The 20972-nt window shown below is 42.3% G+C and overlaps 1 protein-coding gene across 1 annotated transcript in view; it reads left to right on the top strand.

The window, feature by feature from the left end:
* The first annotated feature begins 363 nt into the window (after positions 1 to 363).
* Positions 364 to 20972, top strand: part of LOC137240932 (uncharacterized) — a 48143-nt gene continuing 27534 nt past the window's right edge. Inside the window, exon 1 of the mRNA XM_067767932.1 lies at positions 364 to 499. Coding sequence (XP_067624033.1) covers positions 477 to 499 — 23 coding nt within the window. The 5' untranslated portion in view covers positions 364 to 476. The remainder of the gene's footprint in view (positions 500 to 20972) is intronic.

Raw genomic sequence — 20972 nt, 5'->3', positions numbered from 1 at the left:
ATGCACATAACAGAGGCACAAGTATGTAAAAAGATCCCAAACGGTCAATTCATAACTTTTTTTGAGTTGGATGAAAAAATTTGAAAAAATTCTGAAAAATGTCTTTCGTAAGCTAGAAAAAGAAGAAAAACTTTCAGCCAATTCTAAAGGTCGAAATGGGATGGAATACCCCATATGTATCTTAGGAAAAGTGACGGGCCTAAACCTATTGCGAAACTGTCGCTTTGTGGGACTGTGCCTCATTTTTTCTGTAGGGTAAGTACAATGTTAGCCGGGCTTAGGCTAATTACTGTTTTTATTTATTTTTATTTGGAATGGTATAATGTGTTTTGTGTGAGTGTGTGGAATTTTCACTGAAAAATCGGCATAGAGTGCAAGTATAAAAGGTGTAAAAAAAATTTAATGTCACATTTTCAGTTTTAGTGTCGAAGTGAGTGAAATTTGCTTGTGATCCCTTCAATTTAAAACTATACAAAATGCTGAAACATCAATTTGCTATGTAAGTATCTAAATTATATTATCCTTTCAAAAAAAATAGTGTTGCAAATTAAAAGGTATTTTAAGGATCAAATCGATATATTAGTAAAGGACATATTGCTATATGTCCTTTTGGATTAATTTAAAGAAATATGTATATACATCCTGTTTTTGAATCCTGTATTTAAATCAGATATAGAACAGCTAGTGGCATAGGTAAAAATTTCTTATCAAAAGGACGAAGTTATTTTATAAGATAGGTCCTGGTTTTAAAAAATATTTCTGAGTGTGGTCGTTAAACAAACACAATGGACAGATATAGTCTATGTGCCGTCGGGTCCTCACGGACCAGCCAGTTGAACCTAACATAACCTTATTGAGCCTGATGAATCTGATTGCTGACAGGCTATTGGCTGCATTGAATGCGTTCACGATCAAACAAAATTTAAAAATACCACGAGGATCGATCCAACCACGCTATAAAATCAGTAGTTTATTTCTGCCGTCGCACGGCGGGGTATTTGATTAATCTAGCTGGCCAAAAGTCAATTTTTTAAAATATTCCATTTTTTTTTTAAATATACTCTCTGGCGTTTCTAGATGTCCACTGAATAGTACATACACTGAAAGAAATGGTGCTAGTAAAATCAACAAATCGGTTCTGTTGTTCTTCACTTAACGGAGATTCGGTGAAATTGATTGAATTATGGTTCTTTGTCAAACGAACAAATTAGTTTAGTCATTTCAACAGAGGAGAAATTATCTCCCTTAAGTTACCAAAATTCTGTAAAATTGACAGATTCCTAATCAATCCAATTGATTTTTCTGTTAACACAACTGATCTCACTGGTCATTTCAACAGCGATCAACAGTCAATACATGAGCAAATTTCAAAGAGAATTTTACGCTCACTGCGCTCTCTACTTTGTACTTATGACGATAGTGCCACTTGTTACAAAAAAAAAAAACACCAAAATAAGAAAACCACCAAATCGAAATAACACAAAATGGGGAAAAACAAAAAACTAGTTTTTCAGTTATCAATACAAAATGAAAAACCCTTTTTTGAATTTACTGTGCAAAAAATTATGCGATACCGGGACACCTATTTATTGGGTACAATTCTGCAACTTCTCCTCCAAGCGAAATTCAAAATTGTGCCCTCTTGTTGCAAAAGTTTTGTTTGAACGAACGGGATTTTTCCAAAGTTAGTAACATTTTGTTCAAGTTTTTACGAATTTTCACTCATGCGAACGAATTTAATAAAATAATAAAAAACGTCCTTTTTAATGTTGATATTTCCGACAACATAAAAGTTTGAGTTGTTTTGGAATCGTTTCAACTTAAAGTGAAAATTAAACTTGCCGAATTGGGGTTCAAACCGCCCCATGGGCTTACAACGACTAAATTTTTTTCATAAAAACTGGTAGATGGAAAAGGCCGTTTTTTTTATATAAATGTTAGTTTTTTAATAAGCTGATGCGGTCTGATGTGCGCTAGTGCAAGAAAAAAAGATACACTTTTTCTCCAATTAACTCCCTACGTTTCGCCAATTTCCTTGGCATCCTCAGGGGCAGGATCTTTATTTTATAAGACATAAACAAATATAATACATAAGAGACAATATCATAAAAACATATATAAGTGTCACTTACATTGAAAAGTTGGAAAAATGTATAATCTAAAAACAATAAACAATAACAAAAAAATTTTTTAAATTTGAGTCACATAACATAATTTATCTGTACCATCAATGTCAGGTACATTTGTCAGACTGATTTGTTATCATAAACATAACAAGTATGCTGCCGCGATTTCGCCGCTATCTTCCTTTTTGTTTATTGTTTTTTCTGTTTTTCAAAATATGTAGGCTCTCCAGTGTATATCTTGTTCTCCCTCTTTTCTCTGTGTCTAAAATTCTGGCGTTTTGTATATCAGCTGTATGCGCATGTGTCAGTATATGTTGCGCAAGAGCTGTACCGCTTTTGTTTCTTCTTATATCCGATTCGTGTTCTTGTAATCGCACTCCTAGCAAAGTGTGGTATCGTTTTGTCTCATTTGTTGTTTGTGAAAGGATTATTTGTTTGGACTTATTATTAATTTCTTTGGTTTTTTGTTCAATGAGTGTATTTACTAAATGACGCGGATAGTTATTATTTATAAGCACTTTGCAAATTTTTTCCTTGTTCGATTCCGTAAATTGTTCATGGCTAAGGGTTAAAACTTTATTTATCATATTTTTAGCTGTATTGATTTTGTATTTTTTCGGCTGGGCTGAGAGAAAATTGATTATTCTGCCTGACGCTATAGGTTTTGAATACCGATTGAGAAAAATTTCATTGTTGTTTCTGTGTATAAGCACATCCAAAAATGGGATCTTTTGGTTTTCTTCTTTTTCCATAGTAAACTGTAATTTGTTATGATACTGGTTGAAAGTGTTCAGAATAACCTCAACGTCGCTTTGTTTTACAATAGCAAAAATGTCGTCTACATATTTTACTATAAACTTTATATTTATGTTGTGAAGTTTCTTTAATTGTAAAATGGTGGCATCGAGTAAATCGTCCATGATTACGTCCGCTATTGTCGGAGATAGGGGGTTGCCCATGGGCATTCCAAAGCTTTGCGTATAAGTTTTGTTATCGTACATGAAAGAGTTATTGTCCTTCAGACAGAAGTTCAATACTTCCAGAAACTTATTTCTCGGTATGTTTGTTTGGATCTGATGAAACTTACTCATTATGATTTTGATAGCAAGATATGTGGGTATGTTAGTGAATAATGACACCACATCGAAGGATACCAATAAGTCGTCTTCGCATATTTCAAGCTTCTCCAACCTATCTTTGAGTCTAAAAGAGTTTTTTATATTGTACTCGTCCGAAATTAAGTCGTTCAGCAATTTTCCAACAAATTTGGACAAACCATTGCAGGGAACATTGACCGAGGATGCTATTTGACGTAGAAGGCCGTTTGTTGACTGATAACCAATAACTATGTTATTATACACAGATGAGCAGAGCTCACAGAGTATATTAACTTTGTTCGCATAACGGTAATCCGTAACGCCATAAATTAATCGAGATAGATATAGACTTCTATATATCAAAATGATCTGGGAAAAAAAAGAAATTTATTTAGCCATGTCCGTCCGTCCGTCCGTCCGTAAACACGATAACTTGAGTAAATTTTGAGGTATCTTGATGAAATTTGGTATGTAGGTTCCTCGGCACTCATCTCGGATCGCTATTTAAAATGATCGAAATCGGACTATAGCCACGCCCACTTCGATATCGAAAATTTCGAAAAACCAAAAAAGTGCGATAATTCATTACCAAAGACGAGTAAGGCGACGAAACTTGGTAGGTGGGTTGACCTTATGACGTAGAATAGAAAATAGTAAAATTTTGGACAATGGGCGTGGCCCGCCCACTTTTGAAAGAAGGTAATTTGAAAGTTTTGCAAGCCGTAATTTGGAAATCGTCGAAGATATCATGATGAAATTTGGCAACAGCGTTACTCATATTCATATATATGTGCTAAATAAAAATTAGCAAAATCGGATGACGAAAACGCCCACTTTAAAAAAAAATTTTTTTAAGTCAAATTATAACAATAAATTGAATATCTTTACAGTATATAAGTAAATTATATCAACATTCAACTCCAGTTATGATATGGTGCAACAAAATACAAACATAAAAGAAAATTTCAAAATGGGCGTGGCTCCGTCCTTTTTCATTTAATTCGTCTAGGATACTTTTAACGTCATAAGTCGAACAAAAATTTACCAATCCTTGTGAACTTTGGTAGGGGCATAGATTCTATGACAGTAACTGTTTTCTGTGAAGATGGGCGAAACTGGTTGAAGCCACGCTCAGTTTTTATACACGGTCGACCGTCTGTCCTTCCGCTCGGCCCCTAACACGATAACTTGAGCAAACATCGATATACCTTTACCAAACTTAGTTCACGTACTTATCTGAACTCACTTTATCTTGGTATAAAAAATGGCCGAAATCCGACTATGACCACGCCCACTTTTTCGATATCGAAAATTACGAAAAATGAAAAAAAAATGCCATAATTCAATACCAAATATGAAAAAAGGGATGAAACATTGTAATTGGATTGGTTTATTGACGCAACATATAACTTTAGAGAAAACTTTGTAAAATGGGTGTGACACCTTCCATATTAAGTAGAATAAAATGAAAAAGTTCTGCAGGGCGAAATCAAAAGCCCTTGGAATCTTGGCAGGAATACTGTTCGTGGTATTACATATATAAGTAAATTAGCGGTACCCGACAGATGATGTTCTGGGTCACCCTGGTCCACATTTTGGTCGATATCTCGAAAACGCCTTCACATATACAACTAAGGGCCACTCCCTTTTAAACCCCTCATTAATACCTTTAATTTGATATCCATATCGTACAAACACATTCTAGAGTCACCCCTGGTCCACCTTTATGGCGATATCCCGAAAAGGTGTCCACATATAGAACTAAGGCCCCCCTTTTAAAAATACTCATTAAAACCTTTAATTTGATTCTCATATCGTACAAACACAGTCTCGAAATGGCGTCCACCTATAGAACTAAGGCCCACTCCCTTTTAAAATACTCATTAAAACCTTTAATTTGAATCTCATATCGTACAAACACATTCTCGAAATGGCGTCCACCTATAGAACTATGGCCCACTCCCTCATAAAATACTCTTTAATGCCTTTCATTTGATACCCATGTCATACAAACACATTCCAGGGTTACCCTAGGTTCATTTTCGAACATGGTAATTTTCCCTTATTTTATCTCCAAAGCTCTCAGCTGAGTATGTATTGTTCGGTTACACCCAAACTTAGCCTTTCTTACTTGTTTTTTGCTTTTTTTCCTTTCAGTCAAAATTAAAGAAGTATGCAATTTTTTATATATTACTAGAAGACCCGGCAGACGTTGTCCTGCCCTAAATTTGGCCAATCTGCATACATTTTAATAAGCTTTTTTCGTCTGACTCTGCCCTCCCCCCTCCTTCACTTTATCCTAATCTTTTTATTCACTCCTCCCTCCGTCTTTTTCGCTTCATCTATCTCCATCTTCGTCTCATTCTATCTCTTTCTCGATCTCCTTCTCTCTTTTCTCTTTTCTCTTCTCTCAATTTCTTCTCATTCTTCTGCATCCCTTATTGCCTGTCCCAGAAGGTGGTCTGTATTTTATTCCAGTCCCAGTCGCACTTCGAGTCTCAGTCCCAGTCCTAGTCCTAATCTCAGCCCCAGTCTGTCTCTGGATAATATATTACTCTGTACTAAAGCACTCATCAACAGCTTTCATTTGATATCCATATTCTATAAACACATTCTACGGGTACCCGGGTCCACGTTTTGGCCTATATCTCGAGACTCGAGTCACCCAGCGGTATGAAGATTACCCTCTACTAAAGCACACATCAACAGCTTTCATTTGATATCCATATTCTATACACACATTCTAGGGGTACCCAGGTCCACGTTTTGGCCTATATCTCGAGACCCGAGTCACCCAGCGGTATGAAGATTACCCTCTACTAAAGCACACATCAACAGCTTTCATTTGATATCCATATTCTATAAACACACTCTAGGGGTACCCGGATCCACGTTTTGGCCTATATCTCGAGACCCTAGTCACCCAGGGGTATGAAAATTACCCTCTACTAAAGCACTCATCAACAGCTTTCATTTGATATCCATATTCTATAAACACACTCTAGGGGTACCCGGTACACGTTTTGGCTTATATCTCGAGACCCTAGTCACCCAGTCACCTATCCGATATTTCAAGGTAGATCAAACTACACACGGGGTGCAAAACAAATTCAAAATCGGTTCAGTTGTTTAGGAGTCCATTGGCCTCAATTGTGTGACACGTGTTTTTTATATATTAAGATATATATATTTTTAAATGAACTTTATGTAATTATTACTTTTGTTGTACTATACAAGATTGCATTGTACTAATGCGTTGCCAATGAAATATGAAATAAATAAAAAAATCGGATTGCTTCCCGTTTCTATTAATTTTTATCGCAAAACTAGTCTTAACAGTCTGGTTTTCGGTATCCGTCCGGGATGCCGTCGGGGTAATTTCGGGACTTTTTCTCGACTAATAAGGGATCATTTGGGGACCCTTTCGGCATCATATCTGGATTGTTTTCGGGATCCGCCCGGGATCCCGTCGGGTTATTTCGGGACTATTTCGGGATCATTTATGGTACCTTCCGGCATCATTTCTAGATGGTTTTCGGTATCCATTCGGGATCCCGTCGAGGTAATTTCGGTACTTTTTTGGGACTAATACGGGATCATTTTGGGACCTTTCCAAGATCATTCCTGGGTGGATTTCGGGATCTGTCCGGGATCCTGTCAGGATCATTTAGGGATCCGTTCGTGATCTCGTCAGGGTCATTTCGGGACTTCTTCGGGACTATTTCAGGATCATTTCTGGATAGTTTTCGGGATCCCGTCGGGGTCATTTCGGAGCTTTTTCGGGTCTAATACGGGATCATTTGCGGAACCTTCCGGTATCACTTTTTGATGGATTTTCGGGAATATTTCCGGATCATTTGGGGACCCTTTAGGGGTCATTTCACGACTTTTTCTGTATTATTTCGGGATCATTTGGGGACCCTTCGGGCATGACTTCTTGATGGTTTGCCGGATCCATCAGGGTCATTTTGGAACCATTTTGGGACCATTTGGTGACCCTTCCCTAGGTAATTTTTGGATCATTTTGGGATGCCGTAGGAGTCATTTCGAGGTGTTTTTGTTATTTTTTCGGGATAGTTTTGGGACCTTTCAGGGATCATTTCTTGATCCGTGCGGGATCCCATCGGGGTCATTTCCGGACTATTTCGGAATAATTTTCGAACCCTTCCGGAATCATTTCGGTGTGGTTTTCGCGATCCGTCGTGGATCCCCTCGGGGTTATTTCGGAACTTTTTCTGGACTATGTCGGGATAATCTAGGAACCCTTCCTAGATATTTTGTGGATTGCTTTTGAGATCCGTCCGGGAGTCCGTCAGGGTCATTTCGGAACTTTTTCGGGACTATTTCGGGATTAATTTGGTACCCTTCAGGGATCATTTCTCTGTGGTTCTCTGGATAAGTCTAGAATCGTGTCGTTGTCATTTCGGGTTTTTTTTCGGACTATTCCTGGAACTTTTGGAGACCCTTCCGGAGCTTTTCTGGATGGTTTTCGGGTTTCGTCCGCGATAGCGTCGGGGTCATTTCGTGGCTTTTTATTGATAATTTCGGAATCATTTGGGGATCCTATCAGGTTATCAGCTCATTTAGTTCTTTTTTTTTACTCAATTACAAAAATAAAATGCATTAGACAGAAAAAAATGTTTAAACACATAACTTGATAAGCAGGCTAACGTGTATAGCCCATATATTTCTTTTCTCCTTGCGGACGGGGCCGCGGGTAAAGGCTAGTCTAATATATATTATAAATGGGAAAGTTTGGATGTTTGAATGTTTGGATGTTTGTATGTCCAAACGTTTGGCTTTGTGCCAGACAACAGTCTAATAGCGGCGTTTTTTTCGAACATGGAAAGGGTGTGGGGTCCCACGACCCCTTCGAAAAATTACTTTTTAATATTTTTTACACATTACAACTTTACCTGTATTGACGTTCACCAATATTACTAACTCAATGGGTCAAATAAGTCGAGGGCTTACAAAGTGTGCAGTGACACGCTCCGCCCTCCTCCCCCTTCTCGCCTTACTGGTGTTAAATCTATAGATTGGTATAATTCAATATAAATTTTCTCCTATATCAATAGTTTTTGGTATCTGGCACATACAGATCAAGATCTAAACAATTTTGGAAAAACGAGCAGTGGTCCTCTCCTGCTCCTCCCGCCATCCGCCATCCATCCTCCTTCAATTGTTTTTATTAGCACGCCTTTATTAGCTTTACCTGTATGTTTCTTTGTAACTCTTCATTCGCCTCAACGTGCTTGCTGCCTTATTAACAGGGTTTTATAATCAGCTTCAAGTTATTTGTAATCCCGTTAAGGTCATATCGAGACCCTTCCCCGGATCATTTCTGGATGGTTTTCGGGATCCCGCCGGGGTCATTTCGCGACTTTTTCGGGACTACTTCGGGATCATTTTGGGACCATTCCGGGATCATTTCTGTATAGTTTTCGGGATCCGTCCGGGATCCCGTCGGGGTTATTTTGGGACATTTTCGGGACTATTTCGGAACTATTTCGCGATCATTTGGGGACCCTTCCGGCATCATTTCTGGATGGGTTTCGGGATCCGTCCGGCATCCCGTCGGGGTAATTTCGGGATCATTTGGGGTCCCTTCCGGCATCATTCCTGGATGGTTTTCGGGATACGTCCGGGATCCTGTCGGGGTCATTTCAGGCTTTTTTCGAGATCATTTGGGGTACCTTCCGCCATCATTTCTATATGATCTACGGTATCCTTCCGGGATCTGCATCATTTCCTGGTCTTTTTCGGGATCCGTCCGGGATCACGTCAGGGTCATTTCGGGACTATTAGGGAATCATTTGGGGACCTTGCCGGCATCATTTCTGGATAGTTTTCAGGATCCGTCCAGGATCACCACGGTGTCATTTCGGGATGATTTGGGGTACCTACCGGCATCATTTCTGGATGGGGTCGGGATCCGTCCGGGATCCCGTCGGGGTCATTTCAGGACTTTTTCTCGACTGATACGGGATCATTTGGGAACCCTTTCGGCATCATTTTTGGATAGTTTTCGGGATCCGTCCGGGAACACGACGGGGTCATTTGGGCATCATTTGGGGACCCTTTTGGCATCATTTCTGAATGATTTTCGGTATCCGTCCGGGATCCCATCAGGGTCATTTCAGGACTATTAGGGGATCATTTGGGGACCTTTTCGGCATCATTTCTGCAGAGTTTTCGGGATCCGTCTGGGATCCCGTAGGGGTCGTTTCGGGACTATTTCGGGATAATTTGGGGTACCTACCGGGATCATTTCTGTATAGCCTTCGGGATCCCGTCGGGGTCATTTCGTGACTTTTTCGGGATCATTTGGGGTCCATTCCGGCTTAATTTCTGGATGGATTTCGGGATCTGTCCGGGATCCCGTCAATGGTCATTTAAGGATCCGTTCGAGATCCCGTCAGGGTCATTTCGGGACTCCTTCGGGACTATTTCGGGATCATTTGGCGACCCTTTAGGGGTAATTTTGTGACTTTTTCTGTGTTATTTCGGGATCATTTCGGGACCCTTCCGGCATCATTTCTTGACGGTTTGCCGGATACATCAGGGTCATTTCGGAACCATTTTGGGATCATTTGGGGACCCTTCCGAAATCATTTCTGGATCCGTCCGGGATACCGTAGGAGTTATTTCGGGATTTTGTTGTTACTTTTTCGGGATAGTTTTGGGACACTTCCGCGATCATTTCTGGATCCGTGCGGGATCCCATCGGGGTCATTTCCGGACTATTTCGGGATCATTTTGGGACCCTTCCGGAATCATTACTGTATGGTTTTCGCGATCCGTCGTGGATCCCCTCGGGGTAATTTCGGAACTTTTTCTGGACTATGTTGGGATAATTAGGGACCATTCCTGGATATTTTCTGGATGGTTTTTGAGATCCGTCCAGGAGCCCGTCAGGATCATTTCGGAACTTTTTTTGGACTGTTTCGGGATCATTTTGGTTCTCTGGATAAGTCTAGGATCGTGTCGTTGTCATGTCGGGTTTTTTAGGACTATTCCCGGAACTTTTGGAGACCCTTCCGGGGCATTTCTGTATAATTTTCGGGATCCGTTCGCGATAGAATCGGGGTCATTTCGTGGCAGTTACAAAAATAAAATGCATTAGACAGAAAAAAAATGTAAACAGATAACTTGATAAACAGGTTAACGCGAAGAGCCCATATATTTAATTTTTTCCTTGCGTACGGGGCCGCGGGTAAAGGCTAGTCTAATCTATTATCTAATATCTAATATATATTATAAATGGCAAAGTTTGGATGTTTGGATGTTTGGATGTTTGTCCAGACGTTTGTCTTTGTGACTCAATCACGCAAGAACGGCTGGACGGATTTGTATGAAATTTGGCATGCATATAGCCAATAGTCTAGAAGGATCTACTAGCTATATATTTTTCAAAAGGGGCGTGGTCTCCGCCCCCTAGGAACAGTTATAATTTAATTATTATATTTTTTTGTCTTTGCGACTGAATCACGCCAGAACGGCTTCACGGATTTTGATGAAATTTGGGACAGAGATAATAGGCTACTGGCGAAATTTTTTTCGAACATGGAAAGGGGGAAGGGGGTCCCACGACCCCTTCGAATAATTACTTTTTAAGAATTTTTACACATTATAACTTTACGTATACTGACCTTCACCAATATTACAAACTCAATGGGTGAAATAAGTGGAGGGCTTACAAAGTGAGCAGTGATACACCCCCCTCCTTTCCCCTCTCGTGCAAAATCTATAAATTGTTATAACTCATTGTAAATTTTGTCCTAAAATCAATAATTTTTGGTATCTGGCTCATACAGATCGAGATCTAAACAATTTTGGAAAAACGATCAGTGGTACTCTCCTCCTCCCGCCATCCGCCCTCCAATTGTTTTTATTAACACGCTTTTATTAGCTTTACCTGTATGTTTCTTTGTAACTCTTCATTCGCTCCAACGCGCCTGTTGCCTTATTAACATGGTTTTATAATTATCTTCACCCTATTTGTAATCCCGTTTGGGTCATATCGAGACCCTTCCGGGATCATTTCTGGATGGTATTCGGAATCCGTCCGCGATCCCGCCGGGGTCATTTCTGGACTTTTTCGGGAATATTCCGGGATTATTTTGGGACCCTTCCGGGATCATTTGTGTATAATTTTCGGGATCCGTCCGGGATTCCGTCGGGATTATTTTGGGACATTTTCGGGACTATTCCGGGATCATTTCGGGACTATTTCGCGATCATTTGGGGACCCTTCCGGCATCATTTCTGGACGGTTTTCGGGATCCGTCCGGGATCCCGTCGGGGTAATTTCGGAACTTTTTCCCGACTAAGACTGGATCATTTGGGGACCCTTTCGGCATCCTTTCTGGATGGTTTTCGGGATCCGTCCGGGTCCCGTCGGGGTCATTTCTGGACTTTTTCTCGACTGATACGGGATCATTTGAGGACCCTTTCGGCATCATTTCTGGATGGTTTTCGGGTTCCGTCCGGATCCCGTCAGGGTCATTTCGGGGCCCTTTCTCGACTAATATGGATCATTTGGGGACCCTTTCGGCATCACTTCTCGATGGTTTTCGGGATCCGTCCGGGATCCCGTCGGGGTCATTTCGGGACTTTTTCTCGACTAATACGGGATCATTTGGGGACCTTTGCGGCATCATTTCTGTATGGTTTTCGGGATCCTTTCGGGATCCCTTCAGGGTCATTTTGGGACTTTTTCTCGACTAATGCGGGTTCCTTTGAGGTACCTTCCGGCATCATTTCTAGATGGTTTTCGGGATCCAACAGGGATCCCGTCGGGGTTATTTCTGGACTTTTTCTCGACTAATACGGGATCACTTGGGGACGCTTTCGGCATCATTTCTGGATGGTTTTCGGGATCCGTCCGGGATCCCGTCTTGGTCATTTCGGGACTTTTTCTCGACTTATACGGGATCATTTGGGGACCTTTTCGGAATCATTTCTGTATGGTTTTCGGGATCCGTTGGAGATCCCTTCAGGGTAATTTTGGGACTTTTTCTCGACTAATATGGATCATTTGGGGACCCTTTCGGCATCACTTCTCGATGGTTTTCGGGATCCGTCCGGGATCCCGTCGGGGTCATTTCGGGACTTTTTCTCGACTAATACGGGATCATTTGAGGTACCTTCCGGCATCATTGCTAGATGGTTTTCGGGATCCGTCCAGGATCCAATCAGGGTCATTTCGGGACTATTTCCGGATCATTTGGGTACCTTCCGGCTTCATTTCTAGACGGTTTTCTGGACCCGTCCGGGATCCCGTCGGGGTAATTTCGGGACTTTTTCTCGACTAATACGGGATCATTTGGGGTAGCTTCCGGCATCATTGCTAGATGGTTTTCGGGATCCGTCCGGGATCCCGTCAGGGTCATTTCGGTACTATTTCGGGATCATTTGGGGTACCTACCGGCTTCATTTCTAGATGGTTTTCGGTATCCGTCCGGGATCCCGTCAGGGTCATTTCGGGACTATTTCGGTATCATTTGGAGTACCTTCCGGCTTCATTTCTAGATTTTTCTGGATCCGTCCGGGATCCAGTGGTGGTAATTTCGGGACTTTTTCTCGACATATACAGGATCATTTAGGGTAGCTTCCGTCATCATTGCTAGATGGTTTTCGGGATCCGTCCGGGATCCCGTCTTGGTCATTTCGGGACTTTTTCTCGACTTATACGTGATCATTTGGGGACTCTTTCGGCATCATATCTGGATGCTTTTCGGGATCCGTCCGGGAACCCGTCGGAGTCATTTCGGGACTTTGCTTTAGGCATCATTTCTGGATGGTTTTCGGGATCCGTCCGGGATCCCGTCGGGGTCATTTCGGGACTATTTCGGGATCATTTGGTGTACCTTCCGGCATCATTTCTAGATGGTTTTCGGGATCCGTCCGGGATCCCGTCGGGGTCATTTCGGGACGTTTTCTCGACTAATACGGGATCATTTGGGGACGCTTTCGGCATCATTTCTGGATGGTTTTCGGGATCCGTCCGGGATCTCGTCTTGGTCATTTCGGGACTTTTTCTCGACTTATACGGGATCATTTGGGGACCCTTTCGGCATCATATCTGGATGCTTTTCGGGATGCGTCCGGGAACCCGTCGGGGCCATTCCGGGACTTTTTCTCGACTAATACGGGATCATTTGGGGACGCTTTCGGCATCATTTCTGGATGGTTTTCGGGATCCGTCCGGGATCCCGTCGGGCTCATTACGGGACTATTTCGGGATCATTTGGGGCACCTTCCGGCATCATTTCTAGATGGTTTTCGGGATCCGTCCGGGATCCCGTCGGGGTCATTTCGGGGACTTTCTCGACTAATACGGGATGTTTTGAGGACCCTTTCGGCATCATTTCTGGATGGTTTTCGGGATCCGTACGGGATCCTGCCAGGGTCATTTCGGGACTATTTCGGTATCATTTGGGGTACCTTCCGGCATCATGTCTATATGATTTTGAGGATCCGTCCGGGATCCCGTCGGGGTCATTTCGGTACTATTTCGGGATCATTTGGGGTACCTTCCGGTATCATTTCTAGATGGTTTTCGGGATCCGTCCGGGATCCCGTCGGGGTCATTTCGGTACTATTTCGGGATCATTTGAGGTACCTTCCGGCACCATTTCTAGATGGTTTTAGGTATCCGTCCGGGATCCCGTCAGGGTCATTTCGGGACTATTTCGGGATACCTTCCGGCATCATTTCTGCATGGTTTTCGGGATCCGTCCGGTATCCCGTCGGGGTCATTTCGGGACTATTTCGGGATCATTTGGGGTACCTTCCGGCATCATTTCTAGATGGTTTTCGGGATCCGTCCGGGATCCCGTCGGGGTTATTTCGGTACTATTTCGGGATCATTTGAGGTACCTTCCGGCATCATTTCTAGATGGTTTTCGGGATCCGTCCGGGACTATTTCGGGATCATTTGGGGTACCTTCCGGCATCATTTCTATATGGTTTTGAGGATCCATCCGGGATCCCGACGGGGTCAATTCAGGACTTTCTCGACTAATACGGGATGTTTTGAGGACCCTTTCGGCATCATTTCTGGATGGTTTTCGGGATCCGTACGGGATCCTGCCAGGGTCATTTCGGGACTATTTCGGTATCATTTGGGGTACCTTCCGGCATCATGTCTATATGATTTTAAGGATCCGTCCGGGATCCCGTCGGGGTTATTTCGAGACTTTTTATCGACTGGAATCGGATCATTTGGGGACCCTTTCGGCATAATTTCTGGATGGGTTTCGGTAATTTCAGGACTATTAGGGGATCATTTGGGGACATTCCGGCATCATTTCTGGATAATTTTCGGAATCCGTCTGGGATCCCGTCGGGGTCATTTCAGGACTTTTTCGGGACTAATACGGGATCATTTTGGGACCCTTCCGGATTCATTTCTGTATGGTTTTCGCGATCCGTCGTGGATCACCTAAGGACCCTTCCTGGATATTTTCTGGATAGTTTTTGAGAACCGTCCGGGAGCCTGTCAGGGTCATTTCGGAACTTTTTCGGGACTATTTCGGGATCATTTTGGTACCCTTCAGGCATCATTTCTTTGTGGTTCTCTGGATAAGTCTAGAATCGTGTCGTTGTCATTTCGGGTTTTTGGGACTATTCCGGGAACTTTTGGAGACCCTTCCGTGGCATTTCTAGATGGTTTTCGGGATTTGTCCGCGATAGCGTCGGGGTCATTTCGTGGATTTTTCTGGATATTTTCGGGATCATTTGGGGATCCTATCCTACTCAATTACAAAAATAAAATGTATTAGACAGACACATCTTTTTAAACAGATAACTTGATAAGCAGGCTAACGTGAATATCCCATATATTTAATTTTCTCCTTGCGGACGGGGCCGCGGGTAAAGGCTAGTATATTATAAATGGGAAAGTTTGGATGTTTGGATGTTTGAATGTCCAGACGTTTGTCTTTGTGCCTCAATCACGCAAGAACGGCTGGATGGATTTGGATGAAATTTGGCACACATATAGCCAATAGTCTGGAAGGAACTACTAGCTATATATGTTTCCAAAGGGGGGAGGTCGCCGCCCCCTAGGAACAGTTATAATTTAATTAATGTTTTTTTTCGTCTTTGTGGCTGAATCACGCTAGAACGGCTACACGGATTTTGATGAAATTTTGGAAACAGACAATAGTCTACTAGCGAAATTTTTTTCGAACAAGGAAAGGGGGGTAGGCGGTCCCACGACCCCTTCGAAAAATTACTTTTTAATAACTTTTACGCATTATGACTTTACCTTTACTGACCACCAATATTACAAATAAGGGCAAATAGGTCAATAGGTCAAATAATTCGCGGGCTTACAAAGTGAGCAGTGACACCCTTCATCTCCTCATCAGAGTTTTTTCGGGACTTTTTGGACTATTTCGGGATCATTTTGGGACCCCTCCGGTATTATTTCTGGATGATTTTCGGGATATGTCCGGGATCCCTTTGGAGTTATTTCGGGACTTTGGGGATCCCTCCGGGGTCATTACTGGATGGTTTTCGGGATCCCGTCAGGGTCATTTCGGGCCTCTTTCGGGACTATTTCGAGGTCATTTGGAGACCCTTCCGGCATTATTTCGGGATGTTTTTCGGGATCCCTACGGAATTCCGTCAACGTACTTTCGGAACTTTTTCAGGGCTATATCGGGCTCCGTCAAAAACATTTCGGGACTGTTTTTGGGAGTGTTTCGGGATCATTTGAGGATACTTCAGGGATAATTTCTGAATGGTCATTTGCGGGCCCTTCAGAGATCAAATTTGGATGTTTTTCGGGATCCGCCCGGCGTCCCGTCAGGGTCATTTCGGGACTATTTCGGGATCATTTGAGGTACCTTCCGGCACCATTTCTAGATGCTTTACGGGATTCGTCCGTGATCCCGTCAGGGTCATTTTGGGACTTTTTCTCAACTAATACGGGATCATTTGGGGACCCTTCCGGCATCATATCTGGATGGTTTTCGGGATCCGTCCGGGTCATTTCGGGACTTTTTCGCGACTAATACGGGATCATTTGGGGACGCTTTCGGCATCATTTCTGGATGGTTTTCGGGATCCGTCCGGGATCCCGTCGGGGTTATTTCGGGACTATTTCGGGATCATTTGGGGTACCTTCCTGCATCATTTCTAGACGGTTTTCGGGATTCGTCCGGGATCACGTCAGGGTCATTTCGGGATCCTATGGTGTGCCTTCCGGCATCATTTCCAGATAATTTTCGGGATCCGTCCGGGATCCCGTCGGGGCCATTTCGGGACTTTTTCTCTACTAATACGGGTTCATTTGAGATACCTTCCGGCATCATTTCTAAATGGTTTTCGGGCTCCGTCCGGGATCCCGTCGGGGTCATTTTGGGACTTTTTCTCGACTAATACGGGATAATTTGAGCTACCTTCCGGCATCATTTCTAGATGGTTTTCGGGATCCGTCCGGGATCCCATCGGGGTCAATTCGGGTGCCTTTCGGCGTCATTTCTGGATGGTTTTCAATTTCCGTACGGGATCCTGCCAGGGTCATTTCGGGACTATTTCGGGATCATTTGGGGTACTTTCCGGCATCATTTCTATATGGTTTTCAGGACTCGTCCGGGATCCCGTCGGGGTTATTTCTGGACTTTTTATCGACTGTTATCCTTTCGGCATAATTTCTGGATAGTTTTCGGGATCCGTCCGGGATCCCTTCGGGGTTATTTCGGGACTTTTTCGGGACTATTTTGGGATCATTTGGGGTATTTTCCGGCATAATTTCTGGATGGTTTTAAGTAGTTTTGGGACTATTAGGGGATCATTTGATGACCTTTCCGGAATTATTTCTGGATAGTTGTTGGGATCCGTCCGGGATCCTGTCGGGGTAATTTCTGGACTTTTCCGAGACTATTTTGGGATCATTTTGGGGCCCTTCCAAGATCATTTCTGGATGGATTTCGATATCTGTCCGGGATCCCGTCAGGGTCATTCAGGAATCCGTTCCAGATCCCGTCAGGGTCATTTCGGAACTAATACGGGATCAATTTCGGACCCTTTCGTAATCATTTCTGTATGGTTTAGGCGATCCGGGGTAATTTCGGAACTTTTTCTGGACTCTGGCGAGATAATTTAGGGACCCTTCCTGGATATTTTCTGAATGGTTATTGAGAACCGTCCGGGAGCCCATCAGGGTCATTTCGGAACTTTTTCGGAACTGTTTCGGGATCATATTGGTACCCTTCAAGCATCATTTCTTTGTGGTTCTCTGGATAAGTCTAGAATCGTTTCGGTGTCATTTCGTGTTTTTTGGGACTATTCCGGGAACTTTTGGAGACCCCTCCGTGGCATTTCTAGATGGTTTTAGGGATCCGTCAGCGATAACGTCGAAGTCATTTCGTGGATTTTTCTGGATAATTTCGCGATCATTTGGGGATCCTATCAGGTCATCAGCTCATTTAGTTCTTTTTTTACTCAATTACAAAAATAAAATGCATTAGACAGAAAAATTGTAGGGATGCATTTTCATAGGCGTGACAGTATGTAGTATATTTTCTCTTTCTAATAAATGAGTCAACACATATCAAGAGTGCCCAACTCCACAGATGACATTGTTTCAAGTGTTTCATGTATTATACATTAGCCAATCAAATCAAAAGTTAAAAAAACAAGTAAGGAAGGCTATGTTCGGGTGTAACCGAACATTACATAATAAGGGTAAATCACCATGTAGGAAAATGAACCTAGGGTAACCCTGGAATGTGTTTGCATGACATGGGTATCAAATGGAACGTATTAAAGAGTATTTTAAAAGGGAGTGGGCCTTTGTTCTATAGGTGGACGCCTTTTAGAGATATCGCCATAAAGGTACCAGGGGTAACTCTATAATGTGTTTGTACGATATGGGTATCAAATTAAGGATATTAATGAGGGTGTTAAAAGGGTGTGGCCCTTAGTTGCATATGTGGAAGCGTTTTCGAGATATCGACCAAAATGCACCGTCAGGGTCATTTCGGGGTCATTTGAGGTACCTTCCGGCACCATTTCTAGATGCTTTACGGGATTCGTCCGTGATCCCGTCAGGGTCATTTTGGGACTTTTTCTCAAATAATACGGGATCATTTGGGGACCCTTCCGGCATCATATCTGGATGGTTTTCGGGATCCGTCCGGGTCATTTCGGGACTTTTTCCCGACTAATACGGGATCATTTGGGGACGCTTTCGGCATCATTTCTGGATGGTTTTCGGGATCCGTCCGGGATTCCGTCGGGGTTATTTTGGGACTATTTCGGGATCATTTGGGGTACCTTCCTGCATCATTTCTAGACGGTTTTCGGGATTCGTCCGGGATCACGTCAGGGTCATTTCGGGATCCTATGGTGTGCCTTCCGGCATCATTTCCAGATAATTTTCGGCATCCGTCCGGGATCCCGTGGGGGCCATTTCGGGACTTTTTCTCTACTAATACGGGATCATTTGAGGTACCTTCCGGCATCATTTCTAAATGGTTTTCGGGCTCCGTCCGGGATCCCGTCGGGGTCATTTTGGGACTTTTTCTCGACTAATACGGGATAATTTGAGCTACCTTCCGGCATCATTTCTAGATGGTTTTCGGGATACGTCTGGGATCCCATCGGTGTCAATTCGGGTGCCTTTCGGCGTCATTTCTGGATGGTTTTCAATTTCCGTACGGGATCCTGCCAGGGTCATTTCGGGACTATTTCGGGATCATTTGGGGTACCTTCCGGCATCATTCCTATATGGTTTTCAGGACTCGTCCGGGATCCCGTCGGGGTTATTTCTGGACTTTTTATCGACTGTTATCCTTTCGGCATAATTTCTGGATAGTTTTCGGGATCCGTCCGGGATCCCTTCGGGGTCATTTCGGGACTTTTTCGGGACTATTTTGGGATCATTTTGGGGCCCTTCCAAGATCATTTCTGGATGGATTTCGATATCTGTCCGGGATCCCGTCAGGGTCATTCAGGAATCCGTTCCAGATCCCGTCAGGGTCATTTCGGAACTAATACGGGATCAATTTGGGACCCTTTCGTAATCATTTCTGTATGGTTTAGGCGATCCGGGGTAATTTCGGAACTTTTTCTGGACTCTGGCGAGATAATTTAGGGACCCTTCCTGGATATTTTCTGAATGTTTATTGAGAACCGTCCGGGAGCCCATCAGGGTCATTTCGGAACTTTTTCGGGACTGTTTCGGGATCATATTGGTACCCTTCAAGCATCATTTCTTTGTGGTTCTCTGGATAAGTCTAGAATCGTTTCGGTGTCATTTCGTGTTTTTTCGGACTATTCCGGGAACTTTTGAAGACCCCTCCGTGGCATTTCTAGATGGTTTTAGGGATCCGTCAGCGATAACGTCGAAGTCATTTCGTGGATTTTTCTGGATAATTTCGCGATCATTTGGGGATCCTATCAGGTCATCAGCTCATTTAGTTCTTTTTTTACTCAATTACAAAAATAAAATGCATTAGACAGAAAAATTGTAGGGATGCATTTTCATAGGCGTGACAGTATGTAGTATATTTTCTCTTTCTAATATATGAGTCAACACATATCAAGAGTGCCCAACTCCACAGATGACATTGTTTCAAGTGTTTCATGTATTATACATTAGCCAATCAAATCAAAAGTTAAAAAAACAAGTAAGGAAGGCTATGTTCGGGTGTAACCGAACATTACATAATAAGGGTAAATCACCATGTAGGAAAATGAACCTAGGGTAACCCTGGAATGCGTTTGCATGACATGGGTATCAAATGGAACGTATTAAAGAGTATTTTAAAAGGGAGTGGGCCTTTGTTCTATAGGTGGAGGCCTTTTAGAGATATCGCCATAAAGGTACCAGGGGTAACTCTATAATGCGTTTGTACGATATGGGTATCAAATTAAGGATATTAATGAGGGTGTTAAAAGGGTGTGGCCCTTAGTTGTATATGTGGAAGCGTTTTCGAGATATCGACCAAAATGTACCAGGGCGACCCAGAACATCATCTGTCGGGTACCGCTAATTTATTTATATATGTAATACCACGAACAGTATTCCTGCCAAGATTCCAAGGGCTTTTGATTTCGCCCTGTGGAACTTTTTCATTTTCTTCTACTTAATATTTTACAAAGTTTTTTCTAAAGTTATATTTTGCGTCAATAAACCAATCCAATTACCATGTTTCATCCTTTTTTCGTATTTGGTATAGAATTATGGCATTTTTCGTAATTTTCGATATCAAAAAGTGGTCGTGGTCATAGTCGGATTTCGCCCATTTTTTATATAAAAATAAAGTGAGTTGAGATAAGTGCGTGACCTTAGTTTAGTAAAGATATATCAATTTTTGCACAAGTTATCATGTTAACGGCAGAGCGGAAGGACAGACGGTCGGCTGTGTATAAAAACTGGGCGTGGCTTCAAGCGATTTCGCCCATTTTCACAGAAAACAGTAATCGTCATAGAATCTATCCCCTTACCAAATTTCACAAGGATTGGTTAATTTTTGTTCGACTAATTGCATTAAAAGTAATCTAGACAAATTAAATGAAAAAGGGCGGAGCCACGCCCATTTTGAAGTTTTCTTTTATTTTTGTATTTTTTGCACCATATTTTTACTGCAGTTAAATGTTGACATAATTTACATATATACTGTAAAGATATTTAATTTTTTGTTAAAATTTGACTTAAAAATTTTTTTTCGTGTTCTTCATCCGATTTTGCTAATTTTAAAAATTTATTTAGCAGATATATAGTAAT

This window comes from Eurosta solidaginis, chromosome 2 (assembly GCF_040869045.1).
Source record: "Eurosta solidaginis isolate ZX-2024a chromosome 2, ASM4086904v1, whole genome shotgun sequence".
Taxonomy (NCBI): domain Eukaryota; kingdom Metazoa; phylum Arthropoda; class Insecta; order Diptera; family Tephritidae; genus Eurosta; species Eurosta solidaginis.
This window is presented reverse-complemented; position numbering and strand designations above follow the sequence as displayed.